At 39.0% G+C, this 22934-nt stretch overlaps 1 protein-coding gene across 28 annotated transcripts in view; it reads right to left on the bottom strand.

Moving 5' to 3' along the window:
- EPB41L3 (erythrocyte membrane protein band 4.1-like 3) overlaps positions 1 to 22934 on the bottom strand; it is a 225299-nt gene that overhangs the window by 26899 nt on the left and 175466 nt on the right. For 25 of the 28 annotated variants that reach the window (XM_015562691.1, XM_015562685.1, XM_015562689.1 and 22 more), the window contains exons 6-12: positions 17515 to 17590; positions 15232 to 15450; positions 14789 to 14876; positions 9949 to 10101; positions 6273 to 6370; positions 5427 to 5602; positions 2247 to 2467 (exon numbers count right to left, since the gene is read on the bottom strand). In XM_015562691.1, the coding sequence (XP_015418177.1) occupies positions 2247 to 2467; positions 5427 to 5602; positions 6273 to 6370; positions 9949 to 10101; positions 14789 to 14876; positions 15232 to 15450; positions 17515 to 17590 (1031 nt within the window). The remainder of the gene's footprint in view (positions 1 to 2246; positions 2468 to 5426; positions 5603 to 6272; positions 6371 to 9948; positions 10102 to 14788; positions 14877 to 15231; positions 15451 to 17514; positions 17591 to 22934) is intronic. The other 3 variants (XM_006761828.2, XM_006761840.2, XM_006761846.2) reach the window with 1 other exon arrangement.

The raw sequence follows: 22934 nt of genomic DNA, 5'->3' as shown, positions 1-22934 counted from the left end.
GTGAGAGAGAGTGTGTGAGTGTGTGTGTGTGTGTGTGTGTGAGAGAGAGAGAGAGAGAGAGAGAGAGAGAGAGAGAGAGAGAGTGTGTGTTTGCTTTGCCTAGTGACCTGATAGCATGGACATTACCCAACCTGTTTTGTGGTGGCTATCTATTCCTAACTTGATAACTACAGAGGCAAAGAGTAAGAAAAGGCACAAATAAAAATTATATCATGGACATACTAGAATTTAGAGGAGTCTTTTTTAACATGACAAGTGTGTCTTTTCCTAACACTCACATGTACGCTAAACATTGTGTTTTAAACAAGACCCCGCACAAATCTCACTCAGTTACAGGCGGACTTCCGCACGCAGACCATTGTTCCTGCCGTGGCAGAGGACCACCCAGTCTCCTGAGGCTCTCAGAGCTGAGAGACAGGCCTCCTCTCAATGGAACAGGGACTAGTTGTTTAGTAACTGTTTTTAGTAATATATTTTCATTTTCTTTAAAAAATGAGTACCCTCTACATTACTTTTTGAAGTTGGAGAATAATAAACTTAAGATGCAATCATTCATATTGCTTATGAACGTGGCTTTTAAAAGACAGGTTGCGCACTGTGGACGATGAGCACAGACATCCACCTGCATCAGCACTGGGTCGCGGCCACAGCCCTTCGGGAGCGCTTTGGGTCAGAGTACTGGCTTCTCAGAGACTCAGACTACGAGAGCCCTGCTCTTCTCTGTCATTTTTACTTTCCCAGAGCATAAATGCACAAAGTGATGACTGCTTCACGCTGCACTTCATGTAAACAAATTGCTGGTATTTAAAATCAAAGTGAGATTGCCTGGATCTATTTTTTTTGGATCAAACCAAGTAATTTACTTTTCTGTGCCACTTAATCCTGTTTACACATCCATGAGAAGTATATGTTAGCTGGGTGCTTTCAACAAAGCATGCAACACATTTGCTGCTCAGGTATACTATCTTCTTTTCACGGCCTATTTAAAACCTGCCTTGACTTAAATGAAAAGTCTAAAAGCAAAACCCAGAACCAAGTACATTTGAACAGCACAAGTGATCCTAACATTTTTGCTATCATTTCCTATCCTGTTTTTATTTTTTCTGTTTGGCAAATAATTTTATCCTACAGAAAGGATGGACTGGGTCTTTGAATTTCCTAAGGCAACTAACTACAACAGCGGTAAGTTTTTATCAGTATACTCTTTCAGCTGTCACTGTTAAATTCTTGTCCAAGGAGTTTTCTCTAGAGAGTCCCAGAGGGTGAGTCCCTGCAAATAAATCTATATTTAAAGAGCCCACGTGCAAAAGAAGATTTCCTCATGAAATTTACATAGGTTTTAACACAGCTGTAAGTTATACAGCATTTTTATTCTGTTATCTCGTTTCACTCTGTGCTGAGCACATGGCAGGGGCCACTCCTTCCCACGGCTGCTATTATGTATAAGCCTCCCAATGTTTTCTGACTTTTAGGGAGTAGCTCTGCTACATACAAAACACCTAAGCAGAAGTGGATGGTTTATATGGCTTTTGACTTTTATTTTTCTAAAAAGTTGCTGTATAGAGCCGGATCACCAAAAACAAAGATAATATTAAAAAATAAATTGAATTTGGGTGAAATGAAGTTATAAATTTAATGGAAAAATAAAAAAACACCTTGGAGAAGTTACGGCCAAATTCACTTTCCAACTTCCCTTGCAACCTTCTGCCTTACTATCACTTTTTAAAACATGCCCACTCGCTACTCTGATAATTAGATTATAATCATAAGGCTAAGAGAGCAAACACTGTATAAACACACAAGCTATGGTCACTCCATTACTTGCAGTCAGAAGAATGGCAATGTCGTTACACTGCACATCTAGAAAAAATATGCACTCCTTGGGTAGGAGAATGGGACCAGAAACAAACAGCTTTAGTGATAGCTCTGACCAATGAGCCCAAACAGAAAAGTGGAAATCACCATTAAATGTATTTTTTTTAAAAAAAAAATACAGACAGGACAGCTATTGAAAGTCTTATGTAGCACATCAGTGGTTAGAATAAAAATGCTCAAAAAGTTGAAAGGGAACCCTTCCAGAGAAATATGTCGACCGAGGAAATCATTTAAATTTGATAATAAGAATGTGACTAAGGCTGAAAGATGAATTAGCCTAAGTCTTCACCATTCCTGGTTTATGCTCTCAGCATTACTCGGCAGCTCTCAGAAGTCTGAGCGAGCTCTAGGAGGCAGCCTGGGAGAAGTACCTTTCCCTCGGGCCGTACTGCCGCGGCAGCAGTGGCTTCCTCGGCCTTTTTCCGTCTGTCCTCTTCCTCATCACGCTCCTCCTCGGCCTTTTTCTCCGGAGTCACAGTGGTGATCAAGTTGGTCTGAGAGATGCCCTTTGTTGTGGCGTACTGGCCAGTACCAACCTCTGCAGCAGACACAGAATCCTTCATGTATATTTCATGGTTTTCATTCACTGATGCTAAAAGCAAATACAATGGAAGAAATAAAGTCTGAAATAGTTAAGTCAGAAGACAGAAGAATAGCACCAATTGTCCCATCACGCACAATATGCCCCTGGAAAAGTCCAGCTTTATCTTCAAAAGACAAGTCAGCACAGCAGGGACCTTTCTCTAAGCGCTAGCACAGACTCAACTTTCTATATCCTCTACACGAGTGTTTCAAAAGGATTTCAATGCTCATCTCTTGAAGCCACCACAATCGTTTCATCCATTCTCAGGCTCCATGGTGAGGATGTGAGCCAGGTGGATGTGACTGTAAGGCTGGGAGACTGAGCTGCCACCGCGCTTGTTACCCCAGACACTTGGCAAGTTCCACAACTAATAATATTTTCAGTAGACCATTGATCTAGTACACGTGACTTTGAACGTATTTTTGAAAGTGGCACTCACCAAGGAGCACTGAAATTAAAAAAAAAAAAATCCACCCTGTTATTATTGATAATGCCTGAAAAGTTTCCTATAGTATAAAAGCCACAAGGGTAATAATCAAAATTAACCATCTTGGCAGAAATTATAAAGTTCCAATGGCAACTCCATAATTGAAGTGCAGAAATGTTTTAATTTCTACTGCACTTTAAAAAAACATATGCACACATATCTACCACGATATGCATACATTTATTCATCTCTAATATTTGGGGAAAATGACACAAACATTGTTAATGAAATTCATGCAAAGGCAAAGCATGCAGACATAAAAGATATGATCCAGCCTTTCATCCCAGCTGAAATGTCTTAGTGAAAGAGATGCTTACAACAATTAAATTTTTAAAATTTGATACTCATTATTTTAGGTTTAAATACCATATTTCAGGAACTTATAAATGTTGTTTTTCAAACATATAGTAGCTAATCACAGGCAAAATATAATCTGGTTTCATATTTATATAAAAGTAAGAAAATATTCTGAAATCCTTTTAATAGTAAATCATTTCACTACAATACCTTCACTAAGATATTTTATATCTTGTTGTACTGATGAAAAAGCTCACATGATATAGTTTCCTAATGGGCCAGTTAGGCTCCATAGAAGTTGCAACTTTGCAAAAAGCAGTTTTTATGCCCACATGCAGCCATGGCCCCCAGCTTTGCAGCCCAGAAAACACACTCGAATTGACAGAACCCCAAAGAGAGACAACACATACTAACATCACTTTTGGGCAGGGAGGAAGAGACAGCATGATATTAGTATATTTATTGCACAATTGTCTTCTGTCTTCTCAGTAATCATTATCACACAAAAGGTCATGAGGCAAACAACATTCATAACACATGTGTTCCCTTGGGTACACATCACTGAACAAAGAGGATGGTATTTGGGGGAAAAAAGGGTGATTCTACAAAAGCTGCTTTAACAATGACTTATAAAATACAGTTTACAGAGATTCTCTAAAGGAGAAAGAAGAGTAAGTGAGACAATACCAAAGAAAAGCTTCAATGTTAACACGGATATATGAGTGTCTTAATCCAACCTGAAACAGTCCTAAACAACATTTTATTCTAAAGGTATGTCTCTAAGTTAGATATTCTGAAAATAGCAAACTCTTAGAAGATACCAAATGGTAATAACTTTCTAGGCCGCCTCACAAAAGCCTGTAGGATAATTATCAATATAATTATAATTACATCCATAGCAACAGTGCTCCGATGTATGTCTTATTCAGTCTTGCAACAACGCTGTCAGAGGTGGCCTGACTGCCATTTTATGGATGATGAGTGAAAACCAGACAGGGAGAGTTTAAGTCATTCACCAACTACTGTGCAGGTAGAGGAACTGGACTTCAGTCTGGATTTGCCTACGCCAGGTGAGTGTTTTTTCCACTTTACTAGGAACATATGTAACATAGCACTAACAACACAATTTTTGCTTCTTCTATAAACTGTATATAACGTCATCCATTAGGAAAATACAGTCTTTTTCATCAGGGGATTCAGGGGGTCTGTCACCCCACCAACCACACTGGGGTGTCATGAACTGTGGTGAGCAGAGGCAGGACTGTAGGGAAGAAGGTGATCCCAGGCACTTGTAACATTTACTTATTTTTTATTTATGCTTGTGCTTATTATTAAAATCGTACACACATGCCAGAAACGTCTCACTCTTTATGCACACAGGCTCAGACTTTCGTAAAACAACTAATCTCCAGGTGCTTGGAATGAGAAGAGGAGGCCTGGCCAGGGCTCAGTTCCTAGTTAAGTATTCCTCTAGCTGCCAAGTCTTGTAGCAGAGAGCACATCTGCGTGTAACTATAGACACAATACAAAACCATCCCACAAAACAAAACCTGTGGAAAACTCATGATTATGCCATTCCTTAAACATGTTATTTAGGCAATTTTCTCCCTGTTTTACTTACACATTTGACTTAACAGTAGACAACATCTATAGACAATGCTCTCCTAGTCCGTCAGGAGGATTTAATTTATAGCCCTTTGCTCTGTTATCTGAATGTCATCCTTTCTAGAAGCTATTATTTACTGACTGATGAGTCACATTTGATTCATAATTTCTTTTTTAGAAATGGAGATACATTTTTAGACTTTTCTTTCTGAAACAAATCATCTAAGACAAACTTGACAATCATTTAAGATCCGTTGGCAAGGAAACCAGATTCCTTACAGAATATGTGACTACCATATTTAGAATGAGAGAACCTTTCTCCAAATTCAGGGTACCAGCTTAAGAAAGTTATGCTCTTCGTTCTCCATGTAATCTTACATAAATCTAAAGTCACAGACATTACTCACAAAGGCACATGTTTTTGAGGATGGATGGTTAAAACTTGCCAGTCAGCCACAGACCAGGAAGAAAATGCTTTCCATTTCCTACTACCCAAGAGGATCTATGCTCACTGATAGCTCACGATGGCTTCACCGTAGTGGGCAGCCACTAGAGAGTATTCAGGGTAGGGATGCCTACCTCCATCCAAGCTGCGAGACATGGTGTAACGTTTGCTGGAGGAGCGTTCAAAGTAAGGGGCTGGACGATCTATCAGTGCGCTGGCTCTTCTGGTTTGGGCTTGCGTTCTGCCGCTATAACGGAACTTGGAGCCCAAGGTAAGGAATTTCTTTGGAGGTGCTTCTGGTAACAACAATCTAAAGATAGTAAAGAAAAAAACACCAGAAAGAATAGTAAATCAAATATTGAGAATGCTACCCTTTTACTCTGTTCTGAAAGGTAAAGTGCTTTGTGTACGAAAGGATTAACACCCAAATGCAATGAAATAAATCTGATTTTATAAGAAAAAAAATTGACACAGTACATATCAACTAGGGATGTTATCGAGGCTATAATCAAAAAGGGAGCTGGGTTGGACTAGCAGACTTTAACATCCCATGTAACTGGAGAGTCTGTGGTTCTATAAGCCCCAAGAGCAATTAAGTAGGTGATGGTAGGGAATAATTTGTTATTGTATAGACACAAATCTAGTGGCCCTAATTAGTCAGGTCTTGAGAAATTACTGAAATAGTAAGAAATGGATTGAACACTTGAAGTAGACATCCTGCAAAAATAATGAAAAGGTACTAAAGATAATAAAGAGGAGATGGAGCAGATCAAAATAGTACAAATGAAGGAAACCTATTCAGATTTAGTCAGAAGTTCTTTTAGGATTTATTATTAAGAAATCTCTTGACAACGAGCTTGAAGGAACTTTAGAAAGGCTATGCTTCCATATTCTTCTTCCCAACAATCTTTTTCAGTATAAGTAATGCCAGGCACTCTATTTTTTTTCCTTAGGAAAAAAGCAAATTGATCTCTACCTACCTGAAAAATGTATGGTGCTCAACACACACTTTCCATAAACGCTTGGCAGCTCGATGGTTTGGCAGTTTAAACCCAATGGTACTTTCAAATTGTTCAAACTACATTTAGAAAACATTGAAGAGTAGAATCAAGTTTAAAATGACAAATAACAGAAAAGCAAATAATTTTAAAAATCAAAATACCACTCACAACTCTTTACTTACTAAATCAATTGCTCTATGTGGAATTCATGCTATACACATGCATTCATTAAAAAGGAAAAACACCTCCTTATATCTACTATCTATCTCCTTAAAATGCTGCGGGTATAGACAACTACATTATGCATATAGTAGATGTTTTATGTATCAGTATGGATCTTACGAAAACTAAATGCAAAGAAGGATATTTGGATTCTTTCCAGAGACCTACTTGTACTGATCTCATATGTAAGCCTAATTTTCATTGTTTCTTCCATGACATCATGACTTCAAATGGAAGATACAGAAATGAACAAAAGGTTTAAAGTCTATAGCATTCTCAGAGTGACATTTTCTCCTAATATCTGGTCTGGAAATATGCACATATCCTAGGTATTTGATGACTTGGTATCAGGTATTGCTGATGTTATCTGTGCATTATAATATGGATTATCATGCTAAATGGTAACATCTCCATTGATTTCCAAGGTGGAATATCTGAATTCCTGAGTAATTATTTTAATATCATTGCAGCTACTCAATAATTTTTTATTCTCTGAGGACAGTATGCATCAGGCCACCAGAGGGCAACCATCTTAAACAATAAAGCCTTTCCCGAAGAGCACCAAACCTCCTGGCTATTGACACAATCAATAGCAAAAGCCATTTACGCGGCAAAGAACCAAGGAGAGGGCTCCTCTGCTTGGCGTGTGAGATACACTTGTGCTTGACTTCTGTTTCTTGTTTGTTGAGAGGGACTGGGCAGGGGAGAGACGGGGAAACACATCCAGGCTGCTTTAACTGGAGCTGCCTTTCCCAATTTCTTATTCCCTCTGGAAGTTCATGTGCAGTGGTGGTCATGACAATCACCACTGTCCAATGGACCCAGTCGACAGACAAACCTAGTACTGTGGATTGTATCTCAACCAGCCCCCATTTACTCATCCTGCCTCTAATATGTACCATGCATTATGCAAAGGTCAGGGTTTTAAAAAAAAAGGCATCAACTTGCTCATGTAAGAAGCTGGGGAGGTTCTCTCAAGATAATAGAGGCGCTAGACTTTTAAAATGTTTATCTAGCTCGCGGCGCTTTGTATTCTTTTTACTGCAACCTCTTCAGAGTCTTCGGGCTACCAATAATTTCTTCTCACTCATTCTTCTCAGCCTATAAATGTGATTGTAAAAAAGGGAGGGAAACAACTTCCTTTGAGCCTGTTTCTGCTGAGCCAGAATCTCCTCACTCCTCACGCTACACGTCCTGACGGAGACCCTCAGCTTCTTCACTCCTTACCTCACTGCAACCTGCCAGGGGCTCCCAACTCCTTCCTGAACTCTTAAATGTCACAGCAGGACCTGTCAACTGCAATGAAATTTTCCTAGTTCTTACCTGCACCTTCTCTGTAACACTTGGCACTGCCAGTTAACCACATCCCCTGAATCTCGTCTCGCTGTCATCTGTGACTGTTTTTGTCCTTGGTTCCTTTCTCTGGCTGTTATTCTGAATCTCCCTGTGTTCCTCTTTGGCCTTCCTCTCTCAGAAAGTGGTCTTACCCAGATTTTTTGTTATGGGGTCTCTCTCTCTCTTTTTCCCTCTTTAAGTTCTCTTGTTCTTTGGGTAATTTATTCCACATCTAAGGCCCTGATTAAAATGTATACAGTTGATGTCTCTGTTCAAGTCCTATATTTCTTACTAGGTAAGAATTACCCCCTGAAAATCTGTCCCAAAGGAATTTCAATCTTTTTCCTTAAATTCACCCCCCACTTCCTCTCGTCTATATTATCATCTCCATTGCCTTCTCTCGTGCAAACTGAGAGACTGATCATCCCGGACTCTCCTCTTCATCCTTCCCCCATCCTGTCTCCAAAATGTCCTGTTCTGCCTCTGAAATCCATCTCAAATGTGCCCCTTCCACTCTATTCCCAGAGCCCCTGCTCCAGTTTAGGTCTTATCACATCACATTAAGAAGCAGATTAATTCATTAAGAAACCCATCTCAAGTGTTCATCTAGTTATGACACGCCCTAATTTAAAACCTTTCGCGGCTCACTACTGTCTACTGATGCACTTCTCCACTGTTCCCTACTGGCCTCTCACAACTGTGTTCACTCCATGTCCATCGGATATCATCTCATTGTATCATGACATAGTTCCAAGTGTGCGCGTCTGTTTCTGTGCCAAATAAAAAGTCCCTTAAGGACAGGGACAAATTCATATTTATGTTTTCATTTCCAATGCCCAACATGTTACCTAGCAATAAACAGATGCTTGCTTATGTTTAATAAATCCAAATGAACATTTATCAGTTATAAATTTAACATGCAATCTTTAGGAAATATTTTTAATATTACTGTAATTGCGGGTATTTACGTGAAAAGCTTAGATTATTTCAGTCTTCAGAAACAAGGATGACTTTACATATACACTACACATTATTGCTTGCTTTATAGTCTGATATTTTAATTGTATTTTCCGCCAGTGGGTAGGCTGATTTTGAAGACAGGATATAATTCTATATTATGCCAGAAAATGTTCCGAGACATAAATGAACTGCAATCTTAGAGCTTTGCTTCCATTATGTTAATCATACTGATCAGAAATGGATATATTTATTAATTATCTATTAACCAGATACAGCAGGTACTTACTACCTATAATGTACAAACCACTAAGGATAATACAAATATGTCGATCATAGATGCTGTTGTCCAAGGAATAAGGATTAGTTAACAATTTTGACTCTTTCATTACTTCTCTGATTTTAAAAAAAAAGGTGAAAATATATTAGGTTGTGGAACATTTACATAATTTACACTCTGTGTCCCTCATTCTAATCTTTCTTATACCTTGTTGCACATTATCTCTAAACTATCCACCTTTAGATGCTATCAGATTGCCTGGCAGGTGTGGCTCAGTGATTGAGCATCGACTCATGCACCAAGAGGTCATTGGCTTGATTCCAGTCAGGGCACACGCCTGGGTTGCAGGCTCTATCCCTGGTGGGGGTGAGGGGTGCAGGAGGCAGCTGATGGATGATGTCTTTTTCTCTTTGATGGTTCTCTCTCTCTCCCAAATCAATAAAAATATAATTTAAAAAAAGATGCTGTCAGATTTGGAAGACAGAGAGAAAGGGAGCATACAGACAACAATAGAACTGGTAGGGAGAAATCTTTCATTCATGAAGAGGCTTAATGACTAAGACTTTCATTTATACCACAGTTTGAAATATACAGAACATTATTCATGAATCTGGGTTTTACATTAAAATATGTAAAAGCAGTAATTTCAATTAATGTATGCTATGGGAAAAACTGGAAAAAAAAGAATACTTGTTTCTACCTATTTGTTGGACTAACCTACAATAAATTCTCTTAGGCATTTAGACATAACTCACCAACCATGTCCTGAGATGCTGAGAACTTGTGAGCAGGTCATTTACATATTTGTTTGCTATCAGGTTCCTTTTTGCCCAATGTACATGCAAATTTGGGTTTACTTACCTCACCCGGGCGGATCTTAATGTAGAAGTTGTTCCGTTTGTATGAGATTTTTAGAACCTTGGGCCAGGCAAATCTATTTATCCGCAGTCGGTCACGATATATCAACAGACCACTCGCACAAACGCCTAACATAATTTCTACTCCTTCAGAATCCTGGAAAATAGAAGCAAGAGACAAAGGGTCAGTATCTCATTTGTTTCCACTTATGGCTGGGTACAATATTCAAGCCTCCATAACAGAATCTATAACTGGCTACCTGTAGGTCTAATTTAAATAAGGAAAATACTGCAGCCATTATTAAACATTACCATTAAATAATAGCCTTGAAATGAAGATATTTATCACTGTGGAGATATGTTAGAGTAAAACCTGCTCACCCCGGTATCTTAGATTTCCAGAAATACTGCACATAGAACAGGCCAACCCAATGAAGGTGTGTTAAAATAACAAATAATAGCCGCAGTTCTAGGTTACTGAGTGCCAAGCATTGCCCTAATACCTTACATATATTAACCTTTTTGATAGTCACTAGGATATTTTGAGATAGCTGCTATTATTCTACCCACTTTACAGATGAGGAAACTGAGCCACAGAGCGGTTACGTATCTTTCCCAGGTGAATGTGAGCAGCCTGGTTACAGAGGCAGCACTCTTAACCAGTATGTATACTGAGAGAGAGGCCGTATCCTTTCTTATGAGTGTTTTGGAGTTTGTTCCTTTAAAAAGAGCCTCAATCTTTTTTATATACCATTATTGCCAGAGTAAAATTTAAATATAAAATAGTGTTGTTTTTCTCTTAAGTATGTACTGCACTTCCCCAACAGGCCCCAACACACACACACTGCCCAGTGATAAGCACACTTAACAATATGACTCACATAAATATGGATAGATTTTATATATGTGTATAGTCTTTTATAACAAAGGTGGGATCATGCTACATTTGCAATTTGCTTTGTTATCTGTACTTTCCATATTTAGGTCATTTCCTAGGGGTATGTGATGCCCAGAGGTCCCCGAGATCATCAGAGATGTTATATAAAGTTTAAGAGACACACCACGCATAGTCTATGCCCCCTCAGTATTGTATTCAGGGGGAATCCATGTAAAATGAACATCTGTGGTGACCCGAGTAGAATGAAAACGAAGGACAGAGGCAGGACTGCGTGTGAGGCGCAGTCTTCACCCTGTCTCGATGGTTGTTGGGAGTAGGGGTGCATGGGATGGGGGGAAGAAGCTGTAATCAGCAGGGCTGCCCCCAACTTTGAGTCACTCTGCAGCCCCAGAGAGGAAAATGGCAGAACCCAAATAAGAGATTCTGACTCGTCCATATTATGGGAATTTACTGCCTAAATCCTGTGAGTGCCAGGTCCAAGATGAACATTTCCAGAAGCAAAAAATAAATATTTCAGTTCATCTGTGGTCATACACGTTTATAATTGGTTTAAAATGAAACATGTTACCTCTGAAATCTATCACTCCATTAGGTATGAAATTACAGGCGTGGAAACACTTGATGGCAGGACATAAAACCTGAGGCCTCCAAGTCCAGAAACTGCCCACCACCTACCACGGGCTTTAACGTGAAAGAGCAATTTAAAGAGCTATAACCTGATGCTGACGAGTCCCTGGCATTACTGAGCCTTCAGACCCAGCCCATCTGCTCACACAACAGCTCAGAGGTGACCACCTCACGCCATGAGTACAAATGCAGGTCTGAGTAACTGCTCTTTGATTCTCTTTCTTTTTGGTAAAGGGCATAAAAGTTTAGAAAAGATGCCTTTGAGCTAAAGAGGGAAAGGACATTTCAAACATTTTTCATTATTTTATCTATTTTTAAATCTCTCATCAGTGTCTTTCCATCAAAGAAAACAGCATCCTTTCCTGGGGAAGATCAGGAAGGCTCCTTTGCCCCGCCACTGTTCTCCTGTACCCTCCGGCATGAACTGCTCTGTGTCCCCATATCACTCTGTTGTATCAGCACGCCCCCAGCAAAGGTACTGCAGTCAACTCCCACCTACCTGCCTTCTCCTTAAGACCACAGCTGGTTGAGAGCAAGAGCTCAATTTAATCTCTGCAGCCACATGGTCATAGCTAGTGCCTGCCTAGCATGGGTTAAGCCATTACATGTTTGTCAATTGAAGAAAGACAATATCAGGTAAATGGCGTTTTAAATTGCACGGTGGTGGTCTTCATTATGTTAATCATAAAGCAAAAAAAAAAAAGATACCTTTTTTCTCAAGTTTTCGGCCACAGCCCTAACTGTTAGTTTGATAAATCTTTTGTGTTGAAAGCTCGTTTGGCAGCCTATCTTGGGGACATGTGTGTTTCCCTACCAACGAACACATTTAATGCTCCTTTTAGCAGGGAGTACCGAAGGAAGACCTGGATAGGCTCCGTCTACTGTAATTAAAATAAATGTGCACGCTGTTCCCTTAATTTCAAATCACTGTTTAAACTTTGCCTTCCTTCATTATCACTCGGTCCATGGGATATCTGATGTGGATTTATACCTACATTTTAGAATCTTCTATGAAATAAATGACTCTCACAGAGCCTATTCAGGCAGACATGAGCTGACAAACAAGCAGAGAGAGTCTTCCTAAGAAGAAAACAAAGCATTTAGAACAGGTTTTCCCAAACAAGGGACCTCCAGCTAATACGGGTATTTTATTCTTTATACAGAGCTTTGAGTTAGAGATCTCAATTCAGACTTTCTAAACAGGTCCTACAGCTCAGGGTCTTTCATGCCATCCAGTGATGACTGGAAATGAGCTCTAATTTAATTCAGTAATTTTCCTTCTTAAAATGATAGAGTGTGGCTGCATGAGAAAATGGAGTCCATAACCAAATCATTTGTTAGACTTAATATTCAGATGAAATCCTTCTATGGGCTGCATTTGCACTTCCTTAATTCTTTCTTTTTTAATTGGCATAAATTCAAATCACATTATTGCAGCTATCCATTTTAATTCAGTAGCTAGAGCAACGTTAAGTGATTTTATTTTCACTGATGGGAACACGGATACATCCCAAGCTGCACTTCCCTAAAAGCATGCCCTAATCGCTCATTTATTTATTTTTCCTGGGCAGCAAGTGAATCATCATGTGCAATGTAATTCAAAAACAGCTTTCGATTCACTCACATTTTCAGGCAACCTTCATTTCCTTCTTGTTTCCTTATCTTCTAGTCACCTAAGGAAAAACTCTTAAGATAACATCTTACTAGTGCGTGTGTGCTTATTTTCTTTTTAAATTCTCATCCTGCCTTATACCTGGCATAAACTATAAAACACCTTTGTTCTCTGACTGCAAAATAGGCGAGAAAACATAATAAACTGGAAGGTAAATAGAGCCAGACCTGCTAATTACACACAAATGTCAAAGAGCCTGGCACGACGCACCAACCCAGCCCTGGGATAAGGCCGCCAACCCTCGGAGATCATGCTGCTTAAGTGCTCAGGCCTTCAGCCCTTGGAAGTCCACATCCTGTCTGAGGGACACAATGGTCAGAGTCATAACCAGTCAAACCTGCGTTCACTCAGTGGTCACCATTTTCTGGTCCAAACGCCATCCAGGGAGCAGCTCACCTGTAGCATCAACAGAACCTACAGACCATAGATTCCCTCCCATGGGACTCAGGGTTGTTGAGCTGTTTGCCTGAACAGAGCCAGCTGAAATGCTCTTCATGCCTTGGCCCTGCACTTGACTGTGTAAGATACTCCCTTGACTAGAAGCCTGTTAACTTCCTGTGAGTCCCAGATCGTGAAATTGGTGGCTACTCTGTGTATTAGTAGTAAAGGCACATCCCATAACCGGAGCAATGTTACCTTGTCAGCCCAAATCAGAAGAAATGGCCCCTGAACTTCAAACAGAGATCTTTCAACACTGCTGACGTACCAGAATCCACCCCTAAGATCCTAAAAAATTTCTCAAGTTTTGATGATAACAGTTTTCATGAAAGCTTGCCTTTACTGCTACAGTTCTTTATTCATAGCTGTTCAAGTAACAGACTAATAGTCCATGCACTCATTCTCTCACTGCTGAAAAATACAGATTCTAGAAAAAGAATGACATGGAGTAAAGCTGCTTTAGGCATCCTAACAATCTCCCCCTCATACAGTCTAATCCCAACTTCCTTCTTCCCAAGACTAAATAGCCAAGGCACAACTTTAACATTTCACAATTGCCAAGCAATCAGGCAAGCCTTAGCCTGGGTGGTTAATTCTAGTTGAACTGCAAAAATAACAATCTTATTTCAAAGGACTGGCTATTTGTCAGAATACCTCAACTTCAGAGAGGGCGTTATTTAAACTTCACATGAATTTACTGAGTGTCTGGTGGGAAATCAGAACAGGGCCACAGACAGTACTTCACACAAAGTAGATGTGACAACTGGGTCTTGGACAATCAGCCAAGTTTAGACAGACAGACAGACAGAAAGGAGCAAGACAGTGCAGGCAAAAATGAGCACATTCAGGCAAAGGCCAGAGACAGGGTTCGGCAGGAGCAAAGGGCATGTGTCAGCACAAAGTGGGAGATACAACTGAGACAGGAAGGCAGGGCGAGCTCAGAGAATGTTACGTAAAGATAAAAAGTTCCAATTGAATCAACAGGCAACCAGAGGCTCAGACCGCGAGTCCTGAGAGTTTGAGCCAACCCCTCAGTGAAACATCGGTGCGAAATGTGCTTTATCATTGGACAGGCCTTAAAGAGCAAACACAGATTTGAATGCCCAAAGTTTTGGATTACATGCACTGAAGTAAAAATCACGAGCTTATAGCAATAACAGCACTGAATTAAATAAAACAATAAAAAGTGTGGGGGTTAAAACTGCATACCTTGGCGTGATGTAAATCCACCCCATACATGGATAACTTTTTGGCATTTTCCAAGAAATGCATCTCGGCTTCTGCTGGCGTCATTCCTCTGGTAAGAAAAGAAAGGGTTACAATGTTGCTCTGCTTTTACCTGGCGAAGCTGAGATGTTTCCTACTTAGCCCCCCTGCTACCTAATAAGCAAGCCCCCACAAAGGCTCAGCAGATCTGTATCTGAGAGAAGAAAACGAATAAGATGGCTTTTAGAGAAAACCTTACAATAGACATTCTAAGCAAGAACCTAACTATCCCAGAACTGTACCAGCCAGTGCAGACCCCTACTCTACTGAAGTCCCACCCGCAAAACACCAACGTCAGTTCTGGGAAAAGTGCGGAGAGAGAGGGACGCTCGCTCAGCAAGGCCCAACTTACTAAATGGACTGTTCTCAGGGCTTCTGCCACTAACCTGTGACTCTTGTGCAGCTCGATCACTTTATCTTCCAGTTCTTTAGTGTGATTGGGTGCAAAGCGGAACTCACTAATGTAATCATTTCCACATTCATCAGGGTCATAGTCTCCAAGTTCTGACTGGACAGTGTAGGAGCCCAAAAGGGCAAGGGTGACAAAGGAGCAGGGCAGCCTCCCGGACACGATGTCATCTCGCAGTTGTAAGCAGAGGTAGTACCTTCCGGTAACCAAGAGGACAAAGCAGAAAGCCAGGATTGGGATACAGGAAAAGGAGACCACTCAGCACATATTGTTGGATAGGCAATTTCTCCCGATCGGATAATCAATCACACAAGGACGCATTTTCTAGCATCTATATTTTGATGTGGATATTAAGAGAAAATACTTGGCCACAAAAATATAATATTTAAGGGCATCTAAGGACAAGTCAATGTTCATAATAAAATAGGGTTTTATTAATAAAGCACAGAGTAAAAAAATAACCTAAAGACATACTCTTCTAACATCTTTTAAAGTAACATTTAAAGTCAAATGAATAGTACCTAGCACATTCCCTGAAACCTTTGGGTGGGGTGGGGGGGTATTATAATATAAAAATGGTGTTCTTAAATATAATTATTAAGTTCCAGCTAAACTTAAGGAAATCTTATTTTGATATTTTGCCATATGACTGAGACTAATTTCAGGTAACGCAACAGCTATGCCATTGTAAACTCTGCTCTCAATTTCCTACATTCCTGGTGAGGTAGTTTCCTGCTATTAACAAATGATTTCGGTTTCAACTTCTTATTTTTTAAAGATAATTTCCTAGGACCCAACTAATATGAAGACTAACTGAAGAATTATTACCTTAAGAACTCAGAATCTCATCAGTATATGTAAACAGTTTTAGATTTGGGGACTATAAAACATTTTCCAAATAATTTTGTCAAGATAACATAAAAATATTTCCATTAATAGCTGACTATCTCCTTTGTTATTTTGCTTTTAAGGTTTACAGATATAAAACTAATTGTGGAATATTCCCAGGGAAGTGTTGCCATTGATAAGTTTTAATACCTTTCATGGCCCGCCATACAGGTATAATAATAAAATACACCTTGTACCTTTAATATGAGAAATAAATCGCTAATATGAAGCTGAGGACTAGGAAAAAGTCTTAAGGTCTCTCTAAATATGACTTTAAGCTAATAATATAATCAAGCTCCATGTAATTCAGATGTAAAAATGTCTAATTACTTTACGGGCTTTACACACATTATACCAGTAGATATAAGTCAACCATGCACTAAGTTACAAACCCAGGTGTGTACAGGCTCCACAGGCATAAATTAGCCACAACTGAATAGTTCTCAAGATTATTCAGGAGTATTTTAAAATAAGAAATTATAAATTTTCCAATTTAATGCAATCATAGAATAAATACTCTGGAGTAGTTTCTCTCCTTTACCTAAAATGTCTCAAGTTATTTTTAATCATAGCAAGAGAGTGAAGCTTTCTGAGTAATTTCCCTATTCTGAAAAACCTCCCACAGATGTGAGGTTTACACGGAAGATTCAGCACACACTGCACAAAACCGCTCTGGCTGGTTCTAAACTTACTATCACACAGTGAGCGTCAGTTCCGAAGTGGGACGCAGCGAAGCCGAGGATGCGCATCGCACCCGGGACCATTGCACAGAGGCACCTTCTCACACTCAGAGCCCAGTTACCACGCCAGGATAGTTTTACTGGATTCCTGTCCTAATGTCTTCTTTTGTGAAAAGGAATTAACCATTTCCCTTGTAGGTCATGGAAAATAAATTCTTAAGTGTACATGTGTTTATGCTTATCTGCATATGTACATGTGTGTAGGTATGCCTGACTTTTTTTTTTTTAAGGGCTATCAAGTACTAGATTGGTTATATAAAAAGCGTAAGCATCCAAAGACACATTTTTTACTCTCAGTTCTGAAACATGAGCACTAAGAATGGCTATATCATTTAAGGCTGAATCCCATCCAATTTGGCTGTGGTGGGTGGATGACAGTATCTCAGTTTTGCACGTCTTCCCACCAGGGTCAGGCAGAGGGAAGTATGGGCTTAGCACCAAAGATTCAACTACAAACAGTTATGATTTGGCAGATCTTTCCATCAGATGTTTGCTCTCATTCAGTTGCCTGCTGTTTGCCATTTGTGGGTGATGATAAGGTCGCCGAATGTAAGCATGCTCTTCTCTGGAGAATTTAAGAGAAGCACAACTTTCCCAAGAAGCCTGCCTTTTTACAGCCAACTTTCAAGTACCTGGTGATATCTTCAGATAGCTGGGCGGGGTCTGGTGGGTAAAATTTCACATTAAATGAAAACTGCCAAGCACCATCTGCAGAAATGAGAGAAACATTAGCATAAAACCTTAGAAAATCCCCTTATACTTATGATAGAGCTACCTTAACTCCAGGTTCTAACACCCAGGCAAATTTTGATCATCCACGGAAAACAGGAAAGTCTCCGTTAAATGAAATCCACAGATAAGTCTGAAACTTCATCCAGTTTCTAATCTTCTCACCAATCAAATCCTTCACAGGCCCTTCTAACTAGGGAGGAAATTGACTGTACTTCCTCCCTTTCTCAGGAACAAAGTTAAGCCTTCGGAAGAGGGGGGAAAAGGGAACACGGATAATCCTCCATCAGACAAGTCTGGAATTGAGTAGATCTACTGCTGTCAAGTTCTGGATAGTTCACATACCAACATTATAGACATAATCCCACTTCCTCTGTCCCTTCTGCTTTGTTATTACAGGTCAAATACCATTATAGCACATGTCAAGGGATTATTCAAGATATTTTTATTTTATGGGGAAGGTTTGTTGTAATGAATATTTAAGAAGAAGAGCTGATCTATGGGCTGCGGGAAAATCTTTTCTTACACAGGGAACTTTTTTAAAAATATATTTTATTGATTTTTTACAGAGAGGAAGGGAGAGGGATAGAGAGTTAGAAACATCAATCAGCTGCCTCTTGCACACTCCCTACTGGGGATGTGCCCGCAACCAAGGTACATGCCCTTGACCAGAATCGAACCCGGGACCCTTCAGTCCGCAGGCCGACGCTCTAGCCACTGAGCCAAACCGGTCAGGGCCCCAGGGAACTTTTTGATTAAAGAGATGCTTGAATGTATTTACTATGCATCACCAATTTCCACACCTTCTTCTTAGCCCATGACTTGAACGGGCATTCTTTACACGCTGCTGTTCTTTATCCTGCAGCATCTGTGGACCGCCTTCCCATACGTCCCCTCACAGGTGCCTACTCTTCTGTACAGCCCACACGTACATTCAAAACATTATTAAGCCTTCCTAAGCTCTCCAGTCAGTAATAGTATCTCTAATCACGTATGGTTTATCATTATAAGGGTGAAAAAACAACTTTTTCTTCTTTCTTATATTTTATCTGTGTATGGTCGCTCCTTTAGCTTATATTCATCCTGTCCTTTTATTCTGGCCTTTGAATGCAGTGATTCACTGAGGTCCGGGTGCTCCTTCGCTGGGCCACTGCATCCATTTGTTCCCTCCACCCAGCAACCACACTAGAAGTGCCAAGGTGCAGGGCCGCTTGTATTCTCAATGCCCTGCTGAAAAATTCCCTCCAGTCTCCTGGCTTCGGTACTGGAAGGCTTCCATCTATGTCTCACGTAGCCATAGTCTTCCTTTCACTGTCTGTGACCCCCCAATTAAACTCTTAAGTGTCAATACTCTCCTACGACTTCCAACCGCTCCCACTGCCCATTAAGAGACTTCTGGAAAGTCCATTTTTTTCTATGAGCCCTTCCCAAACATTCAGAAGGGACAGTCCTAGCTTCTTTCTTTGCATTAGTCTCTTGTGTATGTGACTAATACTTAGCTGCCTAGGTTACCTACATTGGGTTCATTTATTCTAGTTTATTCGTCACACTACCACTAGTATTACACCAAAAGTTCCCCATGGCAGGGCACTACCATGAAGTGTCTTATAAAGGACTTGGCATAAGACCAAGTATAATTAGGTGGTAAATATTATTTTTAAAATACTTAGAACATTAACTGAAACATGGGCAATAAGAATTCTAAGCCATAAAATACCCGTCAATCAAATATATTTCTAGTGATTATTTCCCCACCGTTCTCAAAAGAAGACCCTTTGTTATTCTAAAAATAGCCTGACTTGGTTTTACCTTCCTGTTGATTTCTATTCACTTCCTGCTCAAATGGGTCCCTTCCATGCCTGCTACTGGTGAGGTTCATAAAAAGAGCTGGCTACCTGCTACTCCTGCCACCACCCAAGCAATGAAATTAAAACTAATGAATTAGTTATGGGAAATGGATTTATTGCTCTTTTACAATTTTTAAAGTATGCCTTGAATTCAGTGATTAGTTTATCAATGTATGTAATTAAATACTCTCATAATAAATTCAGGGTAAGCATTCTAAGTTGGAAACTAAAAAGAATAAAAGTGTAAGAGAAAATATTTAAATGCAAAAATCCCCAGTCCAGGAACGTGAGTTTCAGACTGTGGTGGGCCTAAGAAGCATCTGAGCTGCTTATTAAAAATAATTCCTGCCAAGGCCAGGTGGCTCAACAGGTTCGAGTGTCATCCTGTACACCAAAGGTGGCAGGTTGAATCCCCAGTCAGTGCACATATGGGAAGGCAACCCATAGATGTTTCTTTCACATCAATGTCTGTCTCTGTCTGCACTCTCTTAAGGTATAACCCAAAATAACTACCAGGCTTTATAGGACATTATTTTGAATCAGTGAAAAAGTTTAAGAAAACTACCATCTACACTGGGAGGATATGACTGTGCAATGAACAGGTTTACTGCCTGTATCTGCTCAGATGATGGCCCTGTTAGAAACAGAAAAGGGAACAGCTTGAGCGCATTAAAATGATGCTCCTATATGCTGATATAGGATTTTAAATCACAAATTTATAATAAATAGAAAACTGTGAAACTGAAGAGCTCATCCTTATGAAAAAAATTAAATTTTAGTCTTCTATGCCTGCCAAATCTTAAAAATCTCTAAATATACTTCATTTATAGCGTAAGTTACTATATATCGTATACTCTATATCATGACATTATTATATCATAATCATATCACAAAATGCAGTATATTTAAATATTTTGAGATCAGATATGAACAAACTATGACTAGAATTCGAATTTTTTCATACAAACTCTTTGTTTTCAGAATTTCCTATTTCTCATGAATTTGTAACTGAAAATCTGTACCAACTTGACCGCCATTCTCCTTTGGAGACATACTCTGGCCCACAGCACATAAAGGATGGAAACATCTTTTATCATTTGTATTAGGAATAGGAGATGATGATTCAATAAGTATAATGGTTTGATAAAAACTTCTCTGCCTTGAGTGAATGTACATTTTTTGGAAAGAGCATTTTAGTGTATTAAAACAATAAGGACTATAGATGAAAATATAAAATTCTTTCTTTAAAAATTCCAACTTTTTCTTTCTCTTTCTTCCTTTATCTGCAAGACTCAGTTTATGCTGCAGTCGCACCCACTGCCTGATCTGCACGATGAAAATACCCTTTAAATCCCATGTTCCGACTGTCCCTTTAGCTTTCTCCCCTTAGAAAGGAAGTGTAGGAGACAGAGTTAAGGGAAAAAATTCTAATAACAAAGAAAAGAAAACTGACTGTTTATACAGCCTTTCTTATAACAGTATTATGACTTATTGTGGAACATTTAATATATTTTCAAAGTGCTCTGAAACTATAAGTCACTCAAATACAAAACAGCATTTCATTAGTTAGGGGGACACCAAGGACTCTAGGCACATAAAACGTTAGGAGCTATGTTCAGCGTATCTGTTTTGAAAAACTCCACGAAAAGATTCTTAGAATACAGTCATCATCTTAAATTTTTTATTCAGACTCTCTGGAACAAAAAAAGTATTTTCACCTACTTATCATACCCATAGCTGTCCTTGGTTTCAATCGCTACTTGTCAAACTACTCATTATCAAGTTTCTGGTTAATGAGTACATCCAATTTCTCAAAAATGTGGTAAAGATGTTATTGTTGTAATAAATAATCAGCAGACTCTTTAATATCTAGAGGTATAATGAGCTTTTTCTTCTTTTGTGATACTATCTAGTATTAAACCATTTCAAACTGCTCACTACTATTACTTCTTATTAATAGTTGGTGTACTTTAATATTTCACACATTCAAAGGCATTAAAACATCTCTTTTCTAATAGTAAGCAGTGGAAAACTCAATGTGAATGTTCTTATTAATAAGCTGGTCTTAAATTTATAAACTAAAATTAGTTGTTCAGGAAAATTAATCTAGATTTGACTGATAAAAATAATTGCTTTAAAACACTAAGTAGTTATTTAAAATTATAAAGGTTATCCACGTTTATGGTAAAAGCAAGACGGTTAAAATAAAAATTAAAAAAGGTTAAAAATAAACATTTGAAAATTCCTCTTTCTCTACCCTCCAACACTGCAATGCCATTTCTGGAGGTATTTACTGTTAACCCCTTCCCTGGCAGAAACGTGTATACTCGTTTTCACAAAATGTTCTTTTTCAGTCGTCGACGAGTATACTAAGAAAATATGGTAAAAAAAATATGGTTTATAGGAAGACGAGTTACAAACTGTTTTCATAACCAGCATCAAAAATACTATATAGAACCAAAATAAAAAAATTAGTCTGAAAAAGAAACGTTTTTAACAAAAAAATTGTTGGGGAAGGGGTTTAATATCTTTTGTGCTCTTCCAAAATATTTCCAGACCCCTATATATGCATAACTTTTTTAAAACAAATATGATTTGTCTCAAACAATGAAGAATTAAAAAATAATAAAGAGAATAGTGTATTTCCCAAGAATTAATTTAAATATATCAGTCAAACTCCATACTGTCTTCCATAGTGGCTGCACCAGTCTGCATTCCCACCAGCAGTGCACAAGTGTTCCTTTTTCTCCACATCCTCTCCAGCACTTGTCGTTTGTTGATTTGTTGATGATAGCCAGTCTGACAGGTGTGAGACGGTACCTCATTGTTATTTTGATTTGCATCTCTCGGATGACTAGTGACTTTGAGCATGTTTTCATATGTCTCTTGGCTTTGAATGTCCTCTTTTGAAAGGTGTCTATTTAGGTCCTTTGCCCATTTTTTGATTGGATTGTTTATCTTCCTTTTGTTAAGTTGTGTGAGTTCCCTATAAATTTTGGAGATTAGGCCCTTATCAGATATGACACTGGCAAATATGTTTTCCCACACAGTGGGTTTTCGCGTTGTTTTGTTGATGGTTTCTTTTGCTGTGCAGAAGCTTTTTATTTTGATGTAGTCCCATTTGTTCATTTTCTCTTTAGTTTCAAGTGCCCTAGGAGCTGTATCAGTGAAGAAATTGTTTCGGCATATGTCTGAGAATTTGTCGCCTTTGGATTCTTCTAGAATTTTTATGGTTTCCTGTCGTACATTTAAGTCCTTTATCCATTTTGAGTTTATTTTTGTATATGGTGTAAGTTGGTGGTCTAGTTTCATTTTCTTGCATATATCTGTCCAATTTTCCCAACACCATTTATTGAAGAGACTATCTTGGCTCCATTGTCTGTTCTTGCCTCCTTTGTCAAATATTAATTGAGCATATTGGTTCGGGCCAATTTCTGGGCTCTCTATTCTATTCCATTGATCTCCATGTCTGTTCT

Source organism: Myotis davidii, unplaced genomic scaffold (assembly GCF_000327345.1).
Source record: "Myotis davidii unplaced genomic scaffold, ASM32734v1 scaffold96, whole genome shotgun sequence".
NCBI lineage: Eukaryota > Metazoa > Chordata > Mammalia > Chiroptera > Vespertilionidae > Myotis > Myotis davidii.
Note: the sequence above shows the minus strand (reverse complement) of the source record. Positions and strands in the feature narration are given on the sequence as shown.